Genomic DNA, 18,845 nt, shown 5'->3' with positions numbered 1-18,845 from the left:
CCGAGTAGCTGGGACTACAGGAGCCCGCCACAGTGCATGGCTATTTTTTTGTTGCAGTTTGGCCAGGGCTGAATTTGAACCCGCTACCCTTGGTATATGGGGCCGGTGCCCTGAGCCACAGGTCTCGCCCCACAACCTAAGTCTTTTGACAGGATAGATCAAAAACCAGGATGGGTTACCAAAGCACATGTAGTTGCTGAAAGAGCTGAGATCTTGAGAAATTTTATCTTTAACAAATGTAGATGTAGAAAAAGGATGTCTCTTAATCCGTTGAGAAAGTTTCGACATTTTTACGTACATGCACAATGCATACACATGAAGTATGTTACACATGCTTCATTGTGATAACACATGCAACATTGTGATAACGTACTTTCATGAAGTCAAATTTGCAAAAACGCATAGACAAATTCAAACTCTCTATAAGTCTCTCTACAATTTATACCTCCAGTATTGGAAATAACGTGAAGATGAAATACACAGCAAAGTGAACTGTAAAAAATACTGCTGACCAATTTAAAATAGTGGAAAAAAAGCCCCTAAAAAATGAAAAAGAAAACATAAACTAAAAAGAAAAACTATAGGCATATTATAGGAATAGGTGTGGGCAACTGCATGGACCTAGTCCACAAGAGCTGGCCAACTCTCACAGTCATTGACTGTATTTTGAATTCTTGAACAAAAAATAGCTGCTTTTTTTCTTTTAGGACATGGCTCCTCTCAGAGTATCCATTCACATTCATTTTCTAAATGGGCTGATCTTTTTGAAATTCTTCTGATTCCTGTGATTGTGATTTTGGAGGTTTTAGGCTTTAAGGGATTTCAACATTCAAGAGTTTGTCTTTCAGGATTATGCTTCTAACTGGTTTAGGAAAAGGCTGCCCTGGTCCAGATCCTCTGCTCTCCTGGTCACCCTTACTAGTTTTAACAAAGACAGTCAGCAATGTGGCTCATTGAGCTTATCGTCAAACCCCAAGACCATAACACTGGAATACCCATCTTTTCCAGAGTCACTTCCATTCTCTTTGCCTTTTTATGTGCTTCCCACCCCAAACCCAACCCCCACAAACTCCTATTTCCTGTCTATCTGGGAAGTTCCTACTCGCTTTCAATCTTCCTAATCTCTTCAGGGAAGTTATCCAAGCCTCCCCTTAAGTAGACTGGAAGACTACGTCTTCCTTCAGTGCCTCCAATTGTAACTTGAACTTACCTTCTTTACACTCTAATGTACTGGACTAAAAGCATTATTTGCATGTTGTCTCCTCACAGAGATGTGAGTGCCTCCAGGGTGGGGGTGAGGTGTTTTGCCTGTATCTCTCAGGGTCTAACACCCCGCCTGGCATCATTAAGTATCCAACAATACTGGCTGAAGAACTGAAGAGTGGTTGAACTCATGGAAGAGGTCAGTTGAGGTTTCCTTTGAGCAACTAACACATAGACAAAGGTTTTCACCAAGACCTTCTCAATGACTCCTAGTTCTGGGTTAACTCCTGAAGCTGAGTCTCCGGTTATCAGGCTGCGTTCAGATGTGGGCATCTTTCAAGCTTAACCTTGAGCTCATTCCTCTCAAAATGCCTGCTGTCATCTGGGACTTTTGACAGAGATAAGGCATGCTGGGAATTAATATTTCCAGATCTTCTTCTTAAATAAAGACCATCCCCAAGAGATTTTGTAAGGAGAGCAGAAGAGGGCTAACACTTGTTAAGCATCTATTATGTGCCACAATAACTCTGGAAGCAGATACCAATATTCCGTTTTATAGATTCCTATGACTCAAAGTGTGCTTGAGGAACGGCAGCCACAGCATCACCTGGGGGCTGGTTAGAAATACATGCTTTTAGGCCTCACCCCAGACCTACTAAAGCATAACCTACATTTTAACAAGATCCCCAGGTAATCTGTCTGCAATATAAACTTTGAGAAGCACTGTAGTAGATGAGAAATCTGGGAGGAAGCAGTTAATTAGCATGCCAAAGGTTACCAGGCAGGTGGGAGCTGGGATTTGAACTCAAGTCTGCATTTTCTAAAAGGCTGTGCTTTTCCTACTACACTGCTATTGAAACAGTTCATGCCAAGCTTATAATACAGAAAAACACATCTAAATGTACATTAAAAACTTTATTATAGCATGGTTTATTATCCAAAAATTAAGAATGAAGTTACAAAAAAATTTGCAAATCCCACATTACCAAATACCAAAAAAAACTTGGTAATAGAGCATTTCTGCCTTGCCATGTCAGAATTATGACTTTTTCTACTTTATTTCTAAAAATTAGCCAACGTTACTAGATTGCTGCCTTGGTGAAGTCATTTAATTTTTGGTTTTCAGATGTCTCCTTGACAGAGTGAAGTATAGTATCAAGAATATGTATGGGCTTTGGGTTCTAGGAGATTTTAAACTGTCTGCACAATTTGAGAAAGCAGTTAGCTTCTTTGGACCTGTTTCCTCAGTAATAAAACAGGCTAATGATATCCCACACAGAGTTAATGTTAGGGATAATGGCATCGTGTACATACTGAAACACAGCAAATATGCAATAAATGTGAGACACCATCACCACCACCACCCTTGACAGTAACCTGAGAATGACTGACATATCAGGAAAATCAGCCTGTTAACTACGCTACCAAACATTGTTATTCCAGAAGTTTGCCAGCCAGCAGGCATACTTAACATAGACATATTAGTAAGCAATGCATTTAAGAAAGTTGTAGGTATTTTTTTTTAGTGATTATCAAAATGATACGCTTAATTTATTTTATGGTAACCCTGCAGCAAATAGCGACTGAATTAACAATCATTTTCTTTCTACTTTGGAGCCACAGACAAGAAAGAAAAAGTGTAAGGTCTACAGAAGAGATGGGGGAAAATGCTGAATGTAATACACACAGCACCACCACCATATCATACGTGTGCATAATTTCCACCATACAAAGCATTTTCCTGTATATTATCTTAACCGATTCTCACACTGTGAAATACTGTCTCCAACTTAAAGGTGAGGAAACTGAGGTTCAGAGAGAACAAATGATGCTCAAGTCACAGAGTCTAAGCGTAAGAATTACAGCAGAAACACAAATCTAATCTTCTGAACCCTGCCCAGGGCTCCTTTCTACTGGGCTAGTCAAGGGATTTCTACTTAGTGCTCTCACAAAGAGGGATGCTCAGCTGCAGAAAATCACCACCATGACCCGTTCATACTAAGGTTCCACAAGCCTGTCCTCAGTGGCAACCTACCCCGCCTAACACATACATCCTTTAATAGACTGCATCTCAAAGAGAAAAGGGCTGCTACTCCAGAATCAGATACCTGAGAATAATTTCTGTTTGGGGATCCTTTGTTTGGTTACCTGGAAAGAATGTTCAACATCTTTCCAACCTCCTTCTCATGCTAATTACAGCTCATCAGCATCTGGACACCCACAAGCAAAATTAATCTGGCTACAAAAGCAAGCCAAAGACATTTTCTTACCATAGAAAAAACAAACAAGTAAGACTGCAAAATGATTAAATATACAGAACATTCCTCCGCAACCTGCAGGCTGCTGCATATAAAAATCACATCCAGTATTAGAAGAGTCCAGGAAGGTAGGCGCTAACAAACATCTCACACATGTAATTGTATTCTTTATGAGCAGTGAAACTATACAAGTTCATTTTCAGTTTATTCCTTTGTACATTATATCTTCTGTTAGATGACAACATGTCTAACACATTCAGATATTCACACATTAAAAAAAAACAAACAAAAAAAAAACATGTGAAAGGCATCTTCACATCCCCTTCTTAGGCTGTAACCAAGTGAACTCAGACACATGAGCCGCCCATCCACAACTCATTTCCTTATTTCCCTGAAGTCCACTGGGACTTCAGCACATTCACAATACTTGGAAGAGCCAGTATCACCATCTAAGCCTAGTTAACCTCTCCAAACTGTTAGCACCTCCACAACCTCATCATTTAACCTGAAATTTATCCTGCTTTCTAAAAATACAGTCTAGCTTCTGAAAGGACCAAGCTAACTTCATTTTGTTAAAACTAACTCCATTTTGTCTCACAGCCTTCACTGACCCCACTTTGCCTCACAGCCTTCAATTTACAGCTGCATACCAAAGGTGATAGGTAACCTGCTTCCTCCCCCACCCCGGGGCTCCAGTGTGTCTGCCCCGAGCAATAACGGCCCCCACCCTCGGCCCCAGTAGTAGTAAATCTTTCCCCTAAGCAATCAGGCCAACTCAAACATTGTTTAGGTCTCTAAGCCCCTATTCCCCACCCTCCCCACCCTTTTTCTTTTCTGTATTCTTAAAACTGCTCTTCCCTCTGCGGTAGGGACTTCTCTCCCAGACTCGAGTCTGTGAATAAAGGGCTCCTTTGCTTTTGCATCGGACTTGGCTCCTTAGTGGTCTTTGTGGGGGATTTCAAGATCTGGGCACAACACTTCCTAATTATATTGAAAGGCTCACCTCTGCCAAAGATGCCGAAGACACGGTGAGCAAAACCGATAATTACAAAATACACGTCTCATATACACATCATAATTACATGCACATATATACAACATCTGAATGGGTGGTGTCCAGGACATTTCCAGCAATTAACTCTGGGTGGTGAAACTGAGAATAATTTTTACTTTCCCTCCATTATTTTCCATAATTCTTGAACTTTCTACATTACTTTATTTTACTCATACTCAGAAAGAGCAATAAAAATCTTCTTAACAAGCCTCCTCAAAAGACCAACCATGTCAAAAATTGTCTCTTAGCATGGAAAGAAAGTAAAAGGGATGCTTATTAAAGCTTGTGCTCTGAGCATCCTGGCCTGTGGTTCTCAGCTGAGTAACAGGACCCAGAGTTTTCTAAAAATACAGATGCTCAGAGCCCGAGTCCTCAGTGTTTCCTGAGGTGGGGCCTAGGCATGTGTATTTTGTCAAAGCTCTTTAGGTGATACTGATCAGTCAGTGTAGAAAACTACAGATATTTGCTTGTATGTCTCATTCTCAAGAGGCAGCCAATAGAAGGGCAAAACAGGCCAGAGAGCTAAGAGAAGAGTTTACCTAAAGGCAGGCGACTGCAGGGTCACCACAGAGGGGTGTTTAGGAATAGAAACTGAACGCTGAGCAGTGCTGGGCATCAGTATAAATGGCCATGAGTAGAGAGGATACATCTTAAGGTCTGAAGCCAAGAAGCAGCAAAGTAAGGGAGGGCAAAATGTTCAGGATCGAGGGATGGAGTCCTGAGGGCAGAACTACTGTTAACTTAAAAAAATTAAATAAGATACTAGGCAGTTTAAATGAGGCCCACTACTGGTGAGCAACCTTGATTTATGATTAAAAAAAAAATAATAAAAAAAAGGCTTGGTGCCCGTAGCTCAGTGGTTAGGGCACTGAGGCAGGTGGGTTTGAACCCGGACCGGGCCTGCTAATACAACAATGACAAATGCAACAAAAATATAACCAGGTATTGTGGCAGGCGCATGAAGTCCCAGCTACTTGGGAGGCTGAGGCAAGAGAACTGCTTAAGCTCAAGAGTTAGAGGTTGCTGTAAGCTGTGAAGCCATAGCACTCTACTGAGGGTGACACAGTGAGACTATCTCAAAATTAAAAAAAAAAAAAAAAGGCATTGCCTGTGATTCAATTTTTGGAAACCACAGGAAAATCCTAGGTTCATTTCCAGGATAGGCCATTCACTAGTTGTATGGCCTTAAGAAAATGACAAGTTAGGCTGGGTGTGGTAGCTCACACCAATCCTAGCACTCTTGGGAGGCCAAGGCAGGTGGATTGCTTGAGCTCAGGAGTTCGAGATCAGCATGAGCAAGAGAGAGACCCTGTCTTTACTAAAAAAAAAACAAAACAAAGTGTGTGGGGGGGGTGGCTTGTTGTGGCCAGTGCCTACAGTCCAAGCTACTTGGGAAGGCTGAGGCAAGAGGAACACTTGAGCCCATGAGTTTGAGGTTGCTGTGACTATGATGATGCCATGGCACTCTACCTAGGGCAACAGAGTGAGACTCTGCCTCAATTAAAAAAAAAAAAAGAAAGAAAAAGAAGATGACAAGTTATTTATGCCTCAGTGTTCTTATCTCTATAAAGTATGAGTAAGGATACACAGTTCGCAGGGTTACTGTAAAGATTCGGTGAAATGAGATAGTATATGTAAAACCCTACTAGAGTACTAAGAACAAAAAAGGTCCCCAAATGGTAACATTAGGAAGCACAACTCAGTAAAGATTATGTGTGGAATTTTAATAAACCAGGGCCCACGGTTAATTACTATCTAATTACTAAGTTATTTTCCCATTTTGGCACCACTTAAAAATGCGGGAGAAATAATTAAAGAGGTCTGCTTATTTCTCTTCTGTTGCTTCCATGTTGCTGGGGTTCTTACTTGTAATCTATAAAGGAGATATATTGTATTCTAAATTATTTCTATATAGTTTAAACAAGATTATAAATGCAAACTAACAGAGTCATAATGACAAAATAGCAACTAATGCATCAGTGGAAAATTCTATTTCTAAAATAAGAATTCTGGTAATGCTACCATTGAAGAGTAGCAAAATGAAAAACACAAAAGAAAAATAAGTGTGATAAATGTTTTTTCATCATCTTCCCCATCTAAGCCCTCAATATCAAAACTGAATTTGTGCTAACTTAGCTGAAACAACCAAAGTAACTGAAATTAATACTACATCTATGACCTGTAAGAACCCAGGCAAGTCCTTTTTTAGTGTAACATAATAAAATACTTGTCATGACAGCACTACTAACATCTTACGAATGCTTACTAGGTGTCAGTACTATCCTCAACACTGTCCACAGATGGACAAGGTTGATCGTCCTCACAGCAGCTGCATAGGATCCTTCTAGGTCCGGCTTCCGCTTAACTATATAATCTGCTCCAGACTCTACTCATCAAGGGCTGGGTAGCCCCACCAGTCTCAGAGGATACTCCCGGGGAGTGTGACAAAAATACAGATTCACTGACTTTACACTTATTGGTAGAATTGGAAACTCAGAGAACATGTCCTTGAAGACTACATTTTCAACAAGATCCTAGATGATTCTGGTGGGCAGCTAAGTGAAAGGCTCACTGTAGTCTGTCAAAGCTTTCCATGTGACGTTTCTTCACCTGGCTAACTTCTATCAAAGGTTTGGCTTGGGAGTCCACGTTTCTAAGATTGAGCTGCTTCTAACATCTATCTGTTCTCTCCCCACCCTAGGTTAGATTAGGAACTGCTCCTCTGTGCTCCCATGGTGCCTTATACTTTCCTCTACCTCCTCTTTATCTTTTTACGTGAGGGCAGGTTTCCGTGTCTGCCTTCCTAGCAGGGCTGTGAGCTTACCCACCTTTCATTTTCACCTTGCAATATAAATGCAGGTTTCTATGTCTCCTTCGCAAGCCTGTGTTCCCCTTCCACCTACAGCATCAAGCCTAACACAACATAGAGACTACTGGTTTGTTTAATAAAGAATGAATGAAGGCTCACTGACTACCTTCGGGGCTCTTATCCATAGAAACAGATCCTCTGCAAAGGGCTCCAAAAGGAAGCTTCAAAGGGAAACAGAAGGGACTGGTACCTCATCCAAGAAGTGATGAATTTTAACAGGGCTAGCACAGTCAGAATCTTAACTAAAGATCCAGGTTAAAAGATCACTATGGTAAATAGTTTCATCTGTTAGCTCTTGTTAGGACCCATCCTGTCCATATATAAAGTCCTGGTTCACAGATGTCCTTCATACCCACAAAAACCAAGGAAGCCAAGGTGTCTGCATTCTATATGTAAACATGAAAACTGGGAGATGGAAGGAGGGTTATTTTTGAAAGGAAGCTAATGTGCAGTATTACCATTTATTGAATGTCTACACGCAAGAGGCTATGTTGGACAGTCATGATTATTCTTCATGAAACATTTTGAGAAAGTTTTCATCAGGCCTATTTGCTTGAAGAGGATTTCAAGGTCCAGAAAGAAGAACTAACTTGCCCAAGGCCACCAGCTGGTTTGTGAGTAGAGCTGGGACTTGAAACAAGGTCTATCTGCCTACAAAAGCAATCCTCCTTCCATAACTCTGTGCTGCCTTGGGATTGCCAACCACTGCAGCTACCTTGGTGTTGGAAGAAGCTTCAGAAATAGAGCTAGGCTCAAATTCTGTTCTGCCACTAATTTACTAAAAGATATCTGATAACCAACAAACTCTGAGACTCACTTGTAAAAAGAAGATAGAAACACCCAATTCATAAAGGCATTTAATACACCTGTAAAGCCCTGAATAGATTAGCAGATATACAAAAGATGAAAGCTGGCCATTATCCAGTTTTCCCAGCACCTCCCCAAAAGAAGACCTGTTTCCAGAATGGCAAATACATCCTGTATTTTACTGTCTTCCTCAAGGGCAAACACTATTCTGTGCTCTGCTTGGGAAAGACAAGGGCAAATCCTAATATGACTTGAACCTGTTAGCAAACCAGATGTGCTACACTAAAATCATCCCCTCAGGCCAGATGAGAGGAGCGCCAGTCCCAACACGTTTATTTCAGCATCCCTGCATTTTGTCATCTGAGGTCAGAAAATTAGACAAGCAACTAGAGAGAAAGAAAAGGAACTGATCCAGAAACTCTTCAATCATAAGGGTTTCAAACAGCAACAAAAAATAACGGTAAGATACTTCCATCCTTCCTTAACATAAAGTGCTATTAGTACATGGCTTAGTGCCATTCTTAAAATTAAATAATAGTTACTCTTCACTTGCTTTTTGTTCCAGCCACTATAATAAATTCTGGTTTTCAAGGTTGGAGGATACAAAAATGGGAGCGAATAAGTGGGGACCTGGGGCTCTCTGGGAAAATTTTTGTCTTATATTCCACACAGAACTGGCCCATTTATAGTCCACTTCTACTACTGGCAGATTCAGAAAGAAAAAGTATTTCTTCAGGCAGATACTTCTAAAATCATCAACAGGAACACAAATCAGAAACCCAACCTAATTCTAGCCAAAACCAATAAAATAAGAACTGTGCCAAGCTTTTGATTTGTATTTCATTTAATCTTCATGTCACCCTTAGGTGACAGATCCTCATAGTATTCCAATTTTGCAATTGAGGCTCAGAGAGGGTAAGCAACATCCTCAACGTTACACAGCTGATAAATGATAGGACCAGGAAACCAACACAAGTCTTGTCTCAATTCGAAGACCACATTCTTAATCATCTATATCACAGTAACTAGCTAAACATGCCTAGCACCCACTGTCTCCTTTGCCACTTCCTTTACTGGTAGAAGAATGAAATACTATTTATCCTTCAAGGAATATGCAAATGTCATCTCTTAAGCCTTCCAAGAATTCCCTAAATACTCTTTTTTCTGGGTTACCACAACCTCTAATATAACGTTTATTACAGTATGATATCTGGGGTCAATACTAAAATAATGATCCGGATAAATTAACCTTTATTAATCCCCCTGTTAAGATTTGGATGTGCTTTGTCCATGCACAAACTCATGTTGCAAGGCTGCCTCTCGTGCTTGGTCTCTTTGCACAGGCTTGCTTCCTCTGCTGCTTTTTGCCATGAGTTGAAGCAGCATGAGGCCCTCATCAGATGGGCTGCCTGATTTTCCCAGCCTCCAGAATCATGACTCAAATAAACTGCCCTTCTTTATACTTTACACAATCTCAATTATTTTGTTACAGCAACACAAAACAGACTAAGACACCCCTATCCTACGTTAGAGTCGCATAAGTTACCTCACCTCACTTAATTCTTACAATAACCCAAGAAGGTAGGTATTAATCCCATTCTTACAGATGAACGAACAAATATGTATTGAACACTACCATGGGAGAGACTCTGAGTAGCCTTTTGGTAGAATCATAAATTGGTTAACATATTAAGAATACTCTGGATTCCACAATGGTCTTAACTACCAGCATGTGTCTGATCTTGACTGTAGCCAATACATGGTACAGAAGTAGTAACTAAATTCATTCATTTATTCACTCAATGTTTACTGAGTATCTGCCATGCACTGAGCACTCTGACAGGCACTCTGAGCACTAGAAACACCCAGGAATAATTTCACCAACTCATTTTGCTGTTGCCCCTAATAACTTGTACAATTCAAAAGGGTAAGAGTCCCCGCTACCATAACAAACTGTCAAAGCACCAAGGTTAGAACCAGGGTCTTCTGATCGAGACTACACCAGCAATCCAGAGAAGATCAAATTATTTAGATGCATGACAGCAAATACCAATGGCAATGACTTTGTGAAAGGAGCATGAGATTTGTGATCAGAAGCTGAGGGAGTCTGACTCCCAGTTTAGCCATGCACCCAGTATATGACCTGAAGCTATGATTTCATTGAGTCTCACAATTTTCCCACCTTTAGAATGGGAAATAACACCAACCTTGTGAGGCTGTTGTAAGGCTCAAATATGATCAGATACGTAAAGATACTCCTACAGATGCTGAACATAGGTAATAACAAATTAACTGATCAGCTAAAATTACAGTGGCCTTTGATTTAACCTGTGTCGTAACCTCCCTTCTGCCAGAAGTGTCTCCTCTTTAAGCATATTTGTTCTCTTCTTCTCTTTAACAATGAAGTACTCTTGTGTGGTATGTCTCTATAATTGCTAATATGGTTTTATGGGAAATATTTGCAAAATTGCTTACTTCCCCATGTCTATTTTCCTCCCTCCCTCAAGCTGTAGATTTATTGAGGGCTGAGAGTGTCTCTCTTATCCACATGGTGGCTTTGAATCTTTGAGGGGATAGGAGAATTGGGTGACTAAAGCAGAGAGACTCGTAAAGAGAGGTAATGAGGGCAGAGATGGTGGCAATGAAGAGAACTAGTAGAGATTTTTCTAAAGTAGAATTCATAGGACTTATGACCAATTGCACATGGGGAATATCAGAAATATGGATTTCTGCAGTGGTTGACAGTATAGAGTGTGGTGTCATTTACCAGGACAGAAAAGCAGAAAATACTGGGACAGTGAAGGAATGGGTATGGGTTTGAACAAGCAGAGTTGTCTGCTGGTTATTAGCTGTGCTGACTAGAGCTTGCGAACAAAAATTGGGGTGACTATTTGGGAGTCAATGGTGAATAGGTAAAGGTTAAAGCTGCATGGTGTAGATGAGATCACACAATGAGAATGTCCAGAGTGAAAATAAATTAAAACAAAACAAAACAAAAATAGCTCAGGGAAGACATCTGCGGGATAGGTAGAGGAAAAGGATCTGGAGATGGAACATAAGGAAAGAGCAGCCTGCCCCCAGAACAAGTATTCTATTTTGTCCGTTTCCATAGGACTTGTCATATACTAGGTCTTCATTATACCTTGACCATAGCAGGCCCTCCAATAAAAGCTGTCTCTAAACAATGCCATGTCATTACCACAGCCTACCAGGGAGACTTTAAGAAAATGTTTCTATTTTGTCTATGTTGATTAAACTGCCTTCTTTTCTGACTTCAGGGAAGGCTTAGCCATTTCCCTCTTCTAACCCTGGCAGGGGGCATGGGAGCTCTAGTCCACACTTCTTCACTGTTAGGAGGAAGCACAAGGCAACCACATGCTTCCTGACATGTGGAGCCCATCAGATTCACTTATAATTCTTTGCTGATGCCAGCAAAGTATTCTATAAAGCCCTGATCTATTATCAACTGCTGTCACTATTGAAAGGGTAAAAACGTGTGCATATACCTAACACACATACCACACACCTACACACTGCTGGGCAGCTCACCCCCTTAAAGCTCTTAACAGCCTCCAGGGGAACCATGTTAAAACAGCGCAATTAACTAGAACCACTACAAACTCAATAACTCACTTACCTAATGAAGCAATGCAAGGAAAACTGGACCTATTTTAATAAGAATTTTAAAAAGAGACAAGAAGTAAAGGTCACATGCCATTTCTGGATCCCAGCTCTTTTCTTCCTCCCTCCTAATCTGAGGCAGTTAATACCAAGGAGATGATACGTACTGTGCTATTCTTCATAAAACCAAGGGAGCAGCCAATCATGCTATTGCACCAAGGGCAAATTATTTCTTTCCAACCCATCCCCCAAGCTAAGTGCCTCCTCTGATCTATTTCTGAAGATTTTATTATGCAAACCTGAATGGATTCCAATTACAATAATTCTTTCCTTCCCTACCCCAACTCACAAAAGAGGAACGAAATTACCAGCAATTCTAGTTTATAAGGATGGTTTTTGCTTTTTACCCTCCAGAATCACCTTAAGGTTGTCCTCTCTCAACTTCTATTGTTGACTTCGGGAACACAGCTGGTTTTATACCACCCTACTATTTAGCACTGTATGACTCCTCTGATATCCCTATCAAGAATGAGTTTGCCCATATTCACACAGTTCTCAAAGGGCAATTAGACTGCAGCCAGTAAAACCCTCTCCTAGTCCTCCCGTAGTCAAGGTGTGGGCAGTTTGTCTGCCTGGCCTTCCCTATGATCTCTTAGAAGGATAGATACCTGTGATTAAGGTCAGACTAGGCAGAAATTGAGGCTTAGAGAGCTTAGGAATTTGCCCAAGATCACACTATTGATAAGCAGCAGATACATCTATGCCAACCAGGCTGTACTGCTACTGTAGGAGTCTGGGGAAGGTCTTGAGGGGTGATAGGGGCTGAGATTGGACCAGGATGGATTTATTTATTTATTTATTTTTCTGATTTTTCAGACCTTCTGTTTTTATTTATTTATTTATTTTTATTAAACCATAGCTATGTACATTGGTATGATCGTGGGGCACCATACACTTGGTTCATAGATCGTTTGACACATTTTCATCACATTAGTTAACATAGCTTTTTTAGCATTTTCTTAGTTATTTTGCTAGATGGATTTAAAGAGGCTAACAAAGATGGGTGACAAGCCCCTGAGGAAGGAGGAAAGTGCAAGGCAGTTCACCAGAGCTTTTGGGCTGAGCTAATTCCCAGTCCATAGGGCTTAATTAGGAGTTAGATCACCAGAAGCTTGGCATAGAGTGGCTTCATTTATAAGGCAGTTCTATGCACAACATGGCCCTTAAGGGTGTGGCTCTAAAAGAGGGGCTCCTGCCATAACCTCCAAGCCAATGTGACAAAGGGAAACAGCCAGCAACCCACTCATTTTTGCTTACAAATAAGCTGGTTCGCTCAGTCCTGGTATTTGACTGAGAACTAGCAATCTGAACTGCCTTGTAGGGTTCTTGGGAGAGCCCCAAATGTGTGAATTCCCTGAGCAGCCTTTCAGGGAAATGGCTGTCCATTCGTGTAGTTAATAAGCATTTACTGTGCATCTAACACAAGCTAAGTACCATAATCAGCAATGTGACCCAGAGGTGATGAGGCCACTGGTTCCATAAGTTTAAGGGCTTTGAAGGCAGGGTCCTAACACAAAGAGTCCATTGAATAGGAGGCCCTCTCCTAGTCTAGGGGTTTGATATGCTTCCCTGAGAAAGTGACATCAAAACTAAGGACTTGAAGGATGACAAAAAGGTAGTCAGGCAGACAGGTCGGAGATTATCACTGCAGATGGAAAAAAGAGCACAGAGGAAGCTTGGGGGCAGGAACGAGCTGGGCAAGTTCCCCAATATTCCCAGTGGTCTAAAGATAGTGTGCTCTATCTTAGCACTCAAACCTGACCCAGGTACATCAGAAGAGCCAGAACACAACACAACAGAGAGCACAAGACTCACCCACAAGATGAGAGAGGATAAAGAAACCTTGCACCATGTGCCCTGCCCTGCTCTGCCTTCATTCTCACTCTTCCCTTCATTGATGAGGGCTGGTTTGCCAGGAGCAGCAGAAGGTGGTGGGGTAGCAGGAGATATAGGGCTATGCTTTCTCCTGGGTTCACTTCTGCTCTCTGGGTGCTGGCGGACTCAGGATGCAGAGCTCATCCTCATCAGCCATTCTACTCCAGTCTTCTAGGAGCTGTCTTACCAAGTCATTGCCCTCACTGATGTGATGTGATCAAATTCCTAATGCGGGTACTCTAAAGCAAATGTACTGTTACCAGCACACCACTGGGCACATTTTTCAGAAGGAAAACAGCTGCTCATTAAATCTGACACTTCTTCCTCTTCTCAGTACTATGTACACAGTGCAAGAGCTGCTAAGGGCTATTTTCCTTCACCATCTCTTCAAGATGTGGCATCCAGTCTGTCAGTAGAACCCAGCAGGTCAGACACAGCGTAGTCCTTGAAGAGTTTCCTGGATCACAGGGTGACCTCGACAACTAGGGCCTGTGCCTCAGAATCTGAAGGTACAGACAACACAGCTTCTAGTTCACTACTGAAGTTCCCTCACTTTACAGACCAGGAAGGAAAATGCAGTCCACGGAGTTAAGCAAAGGGTCTAAAGTCACACAGCTAATTAGAACTACCGCTTGGCTTCTCAGCTAATTTCCTCATTTAAAAAAAGACGGATACCACCACCACCACCACTTCATAAATTGTGAGGCTTAAAGATGATTGCAAAGAATGTAGCAGTGCCAAGTATGTGGCAAATTTTCAATGAGTGGTGAAAGTCTGAAAAATTTTATCTCCTAGATCTCCAAGGACCCCCATTCCCTCTTTGATGGCCTCATTTTATTGAATTTACACTGGGGGAAAAATACAGCAATGGACTCAACACACCTATGTCTAGTGTTCAGTCAAAGTCAGATGTAAAGTAACTGAGGTCGCTACTCATTCTCAGGTCTCTAGTCTACAGCTGTGCACTGCCAGTTCCTCCCTTGCTCCTGCCGGACTTTCTCTTGTTTCCTGATTTGATCAGAGAAGGTATCACTGGAGTGAACACTGAACACAGGTCACACCACCTTCCCTTTAGCCTCTCCAAGTTGGGAGAAACCAAGCCGGGGCAATTTGAGAAGAGGCACACAGGAGTCCTCAAACTTTCATCTGTGGGGGTAAGGAATCAAAAGATCCTGTAGGTAACTCTGCCAACTCTACCAATCAGGGACAAAATTAAAACAAAAAACAAACACCCCCCCGCCCCACCAAAAACCAAACCAAACCATGGGACAAATGTTGCCTCTGAGAAGACAACAGATCAGTCGGCCAGTCAGCTTAGGTTCTCCTCTCACACATACTGCCTCCTCACCTCCCTCCACCTGCTCCCCACACTTTAAAATAACCATCCAACCATGTAAATTCCCTGGTGCAAGAGTCTGCTAGCCTCCAGCAGAACTGTCAATGCTCATAAATCTCCGGCCTTCCAGATTGCACTGCAGCTATTTACTGGGGGGAGGGATGCAGCAGGCCACTAGACAATAGAAGGAAGAGATTGGTCTAGCAGTAACTACTCCAGTTACGGCATCGCAATTCATGGCACCAATTTGCTGGGAGTGTGCACCATCAGGGAGGAGAAACATAAAAAGGGGAATCTGGGCTGTAAAGAGTTTATTTCGGCAATTCCTGATGTTGGCTGAATCATACTTTAGTACAGAAATACATGAAAGCACCACTCCGGAGGTGACATGTGTTGCCATCTCATTACTCTTTTCAAAAGGGTCTTCTATCAGAGAGACACCTCGCGACAAATTATAGTGAAGAAAACAAAACCCTCACATACAGACTTATTAACAGTCCAGAAGGAATCGGAACTACCAGGATTCAAACAAGCAAAGAACTGGTGCAACAGAGGCCATCAGAGACCTGGGGACTCTGGATTACTTTTATACATGAAAAATAAGAAGATGGGAAAGAAAAGGGTAGCATTGTTTCCCTTAAAAGCCTACTTCTCAAATGTACATCAGAGTTCTCAACATAGTTTTAGTTTCCTCCTTTCTCCTAATACACCTAAATTATGCCAACTCCTCCAGGGAATCCTACCTTCGTGTTCCTTCTCAGTGGTTCCCACTTTCTTGATCTTCCTGGGAGATTTCATAAAGAGGGGAAAGATGGTTCGTAAGCCAAGAATGTCAACAAACTTATGACAGTTGTCCGTGCCCTCGGGCCCAATCATAGCATGGTCCAGCACTTTCAGGGCACTGCTCCGGGAGATCTTCTTTTCCCTGTGAACAAAAGAGGTTTCACATAAGGCATTTCATGAGAAAGTTCTAGCGTTAAAAGAAAAAGCATGTTTACTGTAGTTCTCATTACAATGGGAAAAAAGAAAGAAAAAATAAAAAGCTTAAATACCAACCAATGAGAAAATGGTTACATCATGATATATAGAAATAGATTATATACTAGTTAACAATTAGGAAAGTTTGTAATAGAAAGAACAAATTCTTACGGTCAGAATGATAAACACAAAAGGTAATATTCAAAATTCCTTATGAAGCATTACCACAATTACATAAAAATACATTTAAAAAGGCAGGAAAGATGCCATTCAATCCTACAATTCCTCCACCAGATATATACCCAGAAGACCAAAAATCACATTATAACAAAGATATTTGTACCAGAATGTTTATTGCAGCCCACTTCATAATTGCTAAATCATGGAAGAAGCCCAAGTGCCAATTGACCCATGAATGGATTAATAAATTGTGGTATATGTACACCATGGAATATTATGCAGCCTTAAAGATGGAGACTTTACTTCTTTCATGTTTACATGGATGGAGCTGGAACATATTCCTCTTAGCAAAGTATCTTCATATGATACTTCATATGAAAGCTATAACCCAATTATAACCTAAGAATATGGGGTAAGGGAAAAGGGAGGGGAAGGGATGGGGAAGATGGGTGGAGGGTAATTGGTGGGACCACACCTACGGTGCATCTTACAAGGGTACATGTGAAACTTGCTAAATGTAGAATATAAATGTCTTAATACAATAACTAAGAAAATGCTAGGAAGGCTATGTTAACCAGTGTGACGAAAATATTTCAAATTGTATATAAAGCCCGTGCATGGTGCCCCAAGATTGCATTAATGTACACAGCTATGATTTAATAAAAAAAAAAAAAAGGCAGGAAAGAAATAGATCAAAATGTGAGAGACATTATTTGAGGGAAGGGGAATTACAGGCAATTTATTAGTTTTTTTCTTTTTAACAGCTGTCAAAATATAATTCACATATTATACAATTCACCCATTTAAAATGTACAACTAAATGGATTTTAGTATATTCACAGATATGTTGGTCTTTACCACAGTCAAATTATAGAACATTTTCATTACCTGGAGAAGAAATCATGTAACCTTTAGCCGCCACCCCCTACCCTTCCCATCCCACTTCAGCCCTAACCAACCACCAATCTACATTCTATATTATAGATCTGTCTATTGTAGACATTTCAAGTAAATGGTATCATACAAGAGGCGGTCTCTTGTGATTGGCTTCTTTGACTTGGCACGTTTTCAAAGTTCACCCACATTGTAGCATGTGTCAGAACTCCATTCCTTCTTATAGCTAAAAAGTGTATGCTATACATGAACAATTCATCTATCCATTCATCTGCTGATGGACATTTGGGCTGTTTCCACCATTTGACTATTACAAATAATGCAGCTATAAACACTCATGTACTAAGTTTTCATTTCTCTTGGGCATAAGTATGTCTAAGCATAGAATTGCTGGGTCAAGGATAACCCTAAGTTTAACCTTTTGAGGAACTGCCAGACTGTTTTCTTAAGCAGCAGCACCATTTTCGGATTTCTCTACATTTTTGGTTCTAGTCAGTGATGTGAAGTGACATCTCACTATAGTTTTAATTTGCATTTCTTTGATAACTAATAATGTCAAAAGTTTTTTCATGTGCTTATTAACCATTTGTATACCTTCTTTAGAGAAATACCTATTTAGATGCGTTGCTCATTTTAAAATTGGATCAGTTATCTTTATTATCGAGTTATAAGAGTTCTTTATATATTCTGGATACAAGTTACTTAACAGATATATGATTTGCAAATATTTTCTCCTACTCTAGAAGTTATCTTTTCACTTTCTCCATAGTATTCTTTGAAGCATAAACGTTTTTAATTTTGAATAAGTACAATTTATCTATTTTCTGATTTGTTGCGCATGCTTTTGCTGTCATGTCTAAGAAACCATCACCAAACCCAGTTTTGTGAAGATTTACCCCAGTTTCTAAGAATTCGATAGTTTTCGTTCTTACATTTAGGTTTTTGATCCAATTTGCAATAATTTTTGTATATAATGTAAGGGTCCTATTTCTTTTGCATGTGGACATCCAGCTTTCCCCCATCATCTGTTGAAGAAGTCACTCCTTTCCCACACAGTGGTTTTGGCATTCTTGTTGAAAATCAGTTGACCACAGACACTGGTTTTATTTCTGCATTCTCAACAATATTCCATTATAAGTTTATCCTTATGACATTACCTCATTGTCTCGGTTACCAGTGCTTGGTAGTTAGTTCTGAAATTAAGAGTCCTCTTCCTTTATTCTTTTTCAAGTTTGCCTGGCTATTTGGGTCCCTTGCAATTCCACATAAATTTTAGGAACAGCTTGTCAGTTTCTAAAAGGAAGTCTGCTGGGATTCTGGGGATGTGTTGAACCTACAGATCACTTTGGGGGAGTAATGATATCTTAATATCTAAAATCTTCTGATCCATGAACACAGGATGTTTTTTCCATTTATTTAGATCCTCTTCATTATCTTTCAACAATCTTTCATAGTTTTTAGAGTATAAAATTTATACTTCTTTTGTTAAATTTATTCCTACGTGTGTTATTCTTGGTGCTACTATAAATGGAACTGTTTTCTGTTTCATGTTTGGATTGTTCATTCCCAGCGTATAGAACTACAACTGATTTTTACATATTGATCTTATATCCTGCAAACTTGCTAAACTCAATTACTAGCTCTAGTGATTTTTTGGTGGATTTATTAGGATATTCGCTACGTCAGATCATTTTATCTGCAAACAGAGAT

At 40.5% G+C, this 18,845-nt stretch overlaps 1 protein-coding gene across 4 annotated transcripts in view; it reads right to left on the bottom strand.

Annotated features, from left to right (window-relative positions):
- The window catches only part of CTNNBL1 (catenin beta like 1), a 199,666-nt gene that overhangs the window by 54,651 nt on the left and 126,170 nt on the right, over positions 1–18,845 (bottom strand). For 3 of the 4 annotated variants that reach the window (XM_053573669.1, XM_053573670.1, XM_053573672.1), the window contains one exon: positions 15,827–16,008. In XM_053573669.1, coding sequence (XP_053429644.1) covers positions 15,827–16,008 — 182 coding nt within the window. The remainder of the gene's footprint in view (positions 1–15,826; positions 16,009–18,845) is intronic. The other variant, XM_053573671.1, reaches the window with a different exon arrangement.

Source organism: Nycticebus coucang, chromosome 21 (assembly GCF_027406575.1).
Source record: "Nycticebus coucang isolate mNycCou1 chromosome 21, mNycCou1.pri, whole genome shotgun sequence".
Taxonomy (NCBI): Eukaryota; Metazoa; Chordata; class Mammalia; order Primates; family Lorisidae; genus Nycticebus; species Nycticebus coucang.
Note: the sequence above shows the minus strand (reverse complement) of the source record. Positions and strands in the feature narration are given on the sequence as shown.